Below are 6,184 nucleotides of genomic sequence, written 5' to 3'. Positions count from 1 at the left end.
ATTATCGAATCAAACGGATCAATCGGTCATTCAACGATTGAAACCAGCAATCCCATTAATCTATTATCTACATCTGATTAATTATCAGTTAAATTCTAATAACTATAGACAAAATTCTTTTAAGGTACGAAAATTCCTGTGAGGGCTGCCCTAAATGGAGGGATAATTTTTTTCGCGAGAACGGTAATGGCGGACAAAATTTTTCCTAGATAGGCGCGGATCTGAGCAAAGCCGGTCTAATTCCTGAAATTTATACATTTACTTAATTACCCTTAAAATTTGTATTTACTCTAGGTTTTCTGGTCATTTCGGATGGTATATCCTCATTTGTGTCTTCCTTTGTTTATCACGCTGCGCCATTACCAGTTCACCACTTACCTCTCTGCAGCCATCTCCCTGCTCATCGTGCCGTCACCGCTCAACGCGTCATTCTCTCAGTTCGAGGCGTCCATTCTCTTCTCCTCTGCGTCCATTCTCCTCTCCGCCGCTGCTCCGTGCTCTTCTCTCCGCTCGCGTACGCTGCGCCGTCCCCCACCTCGTCCAACTGCTCCGTGCTCTGCGTCGCCGCTCATCGTCCGCTCGAAATAAGACCGCAGTCTGCCGTCGACAGCATCGCCGCGCAGCCGTTGGTTGCCCCTTCTCCTCCTCCTCCTCCTCCTTCTCCACTTCAGGTTGGATACTCTCGCCCTCTCTGTAATTTATTGCGCTGAAGGTTAATTCTGCAATTTTTGTGCTTGTTTGTTCTGAATCTTGGTGATTATCAGCATACCTGTGCTGTGAACCTTGCTTGATTTTCCGCAGCCGCAGCATGCTTGTGGTTGTTTTGTGCATTTTTTTGTGTACCTGTTTTCCCCTGAATATAACTATATAAGCATTAAGGAACTAAAAGCTTTTAATTAAAAAAATGATTTAATAAGCAAAAACTTTCAAAAGAAATTTTAATAGTCTAAATTTTAATCTGTGCTCCTAGTAAAAATTATTTTTAAATTATTTGGGTGGCTAAGGTTTTTTAGTCGGTAATGGCTTGGCTTGTGTGCACGTGTTCAAGTTTTAAGCTTTGGAGTCTTGAGTGTACAAACAATGCATTAATTTTTATTTGGATTTGAATTTAGTTTGGTGCATTTTAAGGGTTAGAAAGGCTAGAATTTTCGTTAGGTATGTTCAGATGGACAACCAATAGGGTTGTTTCTCCTTAATTTGTATTCACATGATAAATGTTTGGTCTTTAGCTATATCTGAAAAATGATCTGTTTTAGTATCTGTTGTTTGTGGTGCCATAAAATGATTGTTGCAGTGAAGAAATGAAAAACCTTTTGTAGTTGGTGCATATAATGTATATAGAGTGTGTGCTTATTGAATTCCAAAAGTAATGTGCTAAGGAAAAAAAAATTTTAATTGTGATAGTATTATAAATTCTTCATCTATTCTGCAGGTTAATGTAATTGTTCAACTTCACCATCTCTCGTTTTATCTTTTTCTTTGTGTTTTTTATGGAGCTTATTATTCATTTTTATGATGCTAATGTGTGAACACATATTAAGCTTGACAAATTACAAGTCTTTATGGTTGAGCAAAGAGTTTTAGTCAAGCAAATATAGGGGCGTGGAATCCATTAAGAGAAATTAAGTCTTTATACTTTAAATAGTATTTTTTTTATGATGTATCTCGTCATATTTACGTATTTTGTTATTTTAATAGAGAACTTGGAGTTGTATGTTGGAAGTTGTACTTTGGCAATGGGAGAATATTTGAAGTTAGACATTTTTAGAAATTTAATTTGTGTTAAAACTATTGAGAAATATATGGTGTGTTACTTTATCTTTTTGGACATGATATTTGAATTTTAATTAATTTCTTAGACAAGATGTTTTGTATGTTCTAATGTTTTGTGATTTTTTATCAATTTAATTTTTTTTATTAGAATTTCTATAGAAATTATCAACTTCGTAGATGCCAAATGGGGTCCCGTGAGGAATGCGGGAAATGGGGATGGGGTAAATATACCCCCACGTTGGGAATCGGGGCCGGGACGGGGAGCAGGAAGGTATCCCTCGCCCCCACCCCGCCCCGCCCCGTTGACATCCCTAGTAAGAAGCCGAAGCCCAAATTGGGTCCAATATTTTTACTCTTCTTTCTTCTTCTTTTTCATGTTGTTATAATCCTTTTCTTATTTTTCGTTCTCTCAGCACTGGAACTTGAACCTATGTTTTTCTCTGCTTCGCTTCATGATTGGAAGCCATGGCGATATTCTTCTCTGTAGCTCCGTTTAGTTTTTCTGGGTCCAAGCATTCCTTCTTTAACAATGCACCTAATCAAGCACTTAAGAGTTTGCGCCATTTCACAAGTAAGAACCTAGAACTTCACTTCATGTTGTTTTAGTTTATCGCACTATGCTCTTCGATTTTTGATACTCATTTAACTGAAGCGACGTTTTACTTAATGGAGTGTAGATAATTGTGTTGGGGCTAGAAAAGTTTCTTGTCTTATTGCTTTTGCGGTAAACGGCAGCTCCACTGTTCAAATGATACAGAAAAGAAACACATCAAGGAAAGAGGGTAAGAACCCGTTTTTGAGTGAGGGAAGAGATGCGGATGAGAGTCGTGGACCAATTTGCCCTGGTTGTGGGGTCTTCATGCAAGATGAAGACTCTAACCTTCCTGGGTACTATCAACAGAGGAAGGTGAAAATGGAAGATGAATTATTAGATGAGGATGATGATGTTTTTTATAATGTTAGTGTAGAAGAAGATGTTGATGGTGATGGTGATGATGATGATGATGATGATGTTGGGTTCCTGGATGGCATTAAAAATGAACTTGGAGGAGATATTGAGGTATTACCAGATCATTTCAATTGGGATTCTAATGAGTGGAAAACTAAGTTGTTGGGTGTAGAGGATGATGAGACTGATTTAAATGGCTTTGTGCCTGCAGGGGTTGGGTATGGTAACATCACTGAGGAGGTCCTAGAGAGAAAGAGAAAGAAGAAAGTATCAAAAGCTGAGAAAAAGAAGCTGACTAGGGAGGCTCAGAAGGTAAAGGAAGATGGTACTGTGTGCGCCAGGTGTCATTCTTTGAGGAATTATGGGCAGGTGAAAAATCATACTGCTGAGAATTTGATACCCGATTTTGATTTCGATAGGTTGATTTCCACTCGGTTGATGAACCATTCTGGCAATGGCAGTGCTACTGTTGTTGTTATGGTTGTGGATTGTGTTGATTTTGATAGTTCTTTTCCTTGGACGGTAGCAAAATCGTTGTTTAAGGCATTGGAAAAAATCCAGGATCACTCGAAGAAGGGTAAGAAATTGCTAAAACTCGTTCTTGTGGCTACAAAGATTGATCTCCTTCCATCAGAGGTTTCCCCTACAAGGTTGGATAGATGGGTTAGACACCGAGCAAGTGCTGCGGGAGCACCTAAACCAAGTGCGGTTTATCTTGTAAGTTCTCAAAAGGATTTAGGCATAAGGAATCTGTTATCCTTCATAAAGGAATTGGCAGGTCCTCGGGGGAGTGTGTGGGTGATTGGGTCTCAGAATGCAGGGAAGTCTACCCTAATCAATGCATTTTCAAAGAAACAAGGAGCTAAAACTATAAAACTCACAGAAGCCTCGATTCCTGGGACAACACTTGGGATCTTGAGAATTGGAGGAATTTTGTCAGCTAAGACTAAGATGTTTGACACTCCAGGGATCCTGCATCCTTATTTAATGTCGATGAGATTGAACAGGGAAGAGCAAAAGATGGTTGAGATACGCAAGGAACTTCGGCCTCGATCATATAGAATCAAGGCAAGTTATTTAATGGCTTACTGCTATTGATGCTCTCTAAGTTGTCATTAAGCCTTTTTTATTATGTAGATTATATGTATCCTTTATGCACATTGTTTATCCATTAAGGGGTATCATGGACAATAGTTTTATTTTCTTTATTTTCCCAAATAAATGGAAACTCCAGTTAATAAATTGAGATAGCAATTTCTTTGGTGTTGGTATGTAAATTTCAAAAATAAAGATGTGGTTTGGAACTTTACATACTGGTTTTAACTTATAGGTAGGGCAGGCAGTGCATATTGGAGGCTTGACAAGAATTGACTTTATTAAAGCCTCTATTGAAACAATATATGTGACAGTTTGGGCATCACCAAATGTTTCTCTTCACATGGGAAAAGTAGAAAATGCTGAAGAGGTTTGGAGTAATCATGTTGGTGTTAGGTTGCAGGTAAGCATTTTTTTTTTTCACAAATCTAAACATGACTACATAAATCATTTTAGTATTAGGGTTTAAATTTGCATTTTACCTGAGCTTCAAATATGTTTTTCATTTGATTAACTGCTCTTTTATGTTACTTTTCAGTTGATTTTGTTAGATTATAAAAAGGAAAGGTAGAGACATTTTGACTTTATTTGTCAAAGAAATGTACTTTATAATCCAGAAACAATCCTTTGGTTAGGAACGGGATGAAAACTACCATATTTTTTGTAGTGTGGAATCGGATTTGATAATGGGACTTGATAGGTTAAAATAATAGTCAATTAGTTGGAAAAGGGTCAAAAAAGAGTGTGTTGAAGTCTTGAAGATGAAAAAAAGTCTCACTTGAGAATTTAAAAATTTAGAGTTACGAAGCAAATAATCTATGGAAACATCCCGAATTCTATATATCAAATTCTTTTGGAAATAAAACAGCATTTCATGTGCATAGTATATCCATTACGTTATTTCCTTCTTTATATCAATGTATGTAGATATAATTTGCATTTAAATACATTTTTGTCCAAAAACGTAACAAAAACAAGGGTAATATCCTAAATCAATGTTCAAAGAATTTTTATATCTTATTAAATAATGATAGGGATTTATACAAAATCGGATGGGTGACTAAGTTGTCTAACAAAACAAAAGGTTGAGAACTGATATGGTAACTAAGATTTGTTGGGAGTTAAAGTGTTCGTCTAGAAATTACTTAGAGACTGATTTGAGGATTACTAAATATAATCTATTCTCTCTTCCCCTAAAATACATGATATCTAATTTTGCTCTAACTTCATTTCTATTTGCATCTTATTTCAGCCTCCCATTGGCAATAAACGCGCTGCTGACTTAGGCACATGGCAAGAAATGGAAATTAAGGTATCTGGAACTAGTTGGGAGGTCAACAGTATTGACATAGCGATAGCTGGCTTAGGTTGGTATTCTCTGTGCCTCAAAGGGGAAGCAACCATGAAACTGTGGACCTTTGATGGTGTTGAAGTAACCTTAAGAGAGCCATTGGTCCTTGACCGGGCCCGGTCCCTCGAGAAACCTGGTTTTTGGTTAACAAGAACTATCTCTGATGCTATTGGCAACCAAACCAAACTTGAAGCTCAAAAAAGACAAAAACTTGATGATCAAGATACAGATTTTGTGGGGGCAGGTTTCGAACTATCACCTTGAGCAGAAATTTTTAATATCTTTGCAAGAGTACTTTTAGGTGAAAATACAAGATATAACTGAATTTGACATGGTGCAGAGGCAATAGCATGTTTTTAGCTAGAAGTTTTTTGTGCCGGTCTCTCTTTGCTAGTTGGTGTGAGAACCCGCTGCCAATTTATAAATAGAAAGTAGAGATAAATGTAACCCTTCTTGTTTAAGTGTTATGTTAAATGATTTTGTAGTATGTATGTAGTTTGTATGTAGGGGTGCCCTTCCAATTTATAGGTAGAAAGTAGAGATAAATGTAATCCTTCTTGTTTATGTGTTACATTTATTGATTTTGTAGTATGTATAAAATTTGTATGTAGGGACTAGGGGTGTTTAGTTTGCAATTTGGTTCTTTTTTTATGAAATCATCCAAAACAAACCAATTGTAATAGATTGCTTTGGTTCGATTTTTCGTTTTTTAATTTTTATAGTAATTAAAAAGAATACATGTTCTAATCATATCTAGGGAATTAAAAACCTTCTTAAATTATTTTCAATTAATAATACGTAACAAAATACCAAGTACTAGCAAATAATTAAATATTAACATAGAATACAAAAAGTCCGTTACAAAGTGACATTGCAACCATGTTTGATAAAGAATACATAAGGTCCAAGACACTTGGTTTAATAGAAGGATTTTTTATTTAAATAAATTAATAAGAGAACCAAATTACTTTATTTCTCTAAATGAATTTTGAAAACGTGATTTTTTTTAAACCATA

At 36.2% G+C, this 6,184-nt stretch overlaps 1 protein-coding gene across 2 annotated transcripts; it reads left to right on the top strand.

The window, feature by feature from the left end:
* On the top strand, window positions 306-5,801 carry LOC107623624 (GTP-binding protein BRASSINAZOLE INSENSITIVE PALE GREEN 2, chloroplastic). Of its 2 annotated transcripts, XM_016325962.2 has the most exons (5): window positions 306-671; window positions 2,187-2,344; window positions 2,451-3,790; window positions 4,053-4,220; window positions 5,070-5,801. In XM_016325962.2, the coding sequence occupies exons 2-5, from the start codon at window positions 2,239-2,241 to the stop codon at window positions 5,430-5,432; spliced, it is 1,977 nt and encodes a 658-aa protein (XP_016181448.1). In that variant the 5' UTR covers window positions 306-671; window positions 2,187-2,238; the 3' UTR covers window positions 5,433-5,801. The 2 variants fall into 2 exon arrangements, with proteins under 2 accessions (XP_016181448.1, XP_020968609.1); XM_021112950.1 differs by lacking the exon at window positions 306-671 and having other exon boundaries at window positions 2,446-3,790.

Source organism: Arachis ipaensis, chromosome B10, assembly GCF_000816755.2.
Source record: "Arachis ipaensis cultivar K30076 chromosome B10, Araip1.1, whole genome shotgun sequence".
Classification (NCBI taxonomy): Eukaryota; Viridiplantae; Streptophyta; class Magnoliopsida; order Fabales; family Fabaceae; genus Arachis; species Arachis ipaensis.
The sequence above is the reverse complement of the archived record's forward strand: the minus strand, read 5'-3'. Positions and strand labels throughout refer to the sequence as shown.

Coding starts and splice junctions, on each gene's coding strand:
- LOC107623624 (XM_016325962.2), top strand. CDS start 2,239: ATGGCGATATTCTTCTCTGTAGCTCCGTTTAGTTTTTCTGGGTCCAAG. Junction 3,791..4,052: donor CTCGATCATATAGAATCAAG/GCAAGTTATTTA, acceptor TTTAACTTATAG/GTAGGGCAGGCAGTGCATAT. Junction 4,221..5,069: donor ATGTTGGTGTTAGGTTGCAG/GTAAGCATTTTT, acceptor ATCTTATTTCAG/CCTCCCATTGGCAATAAACG.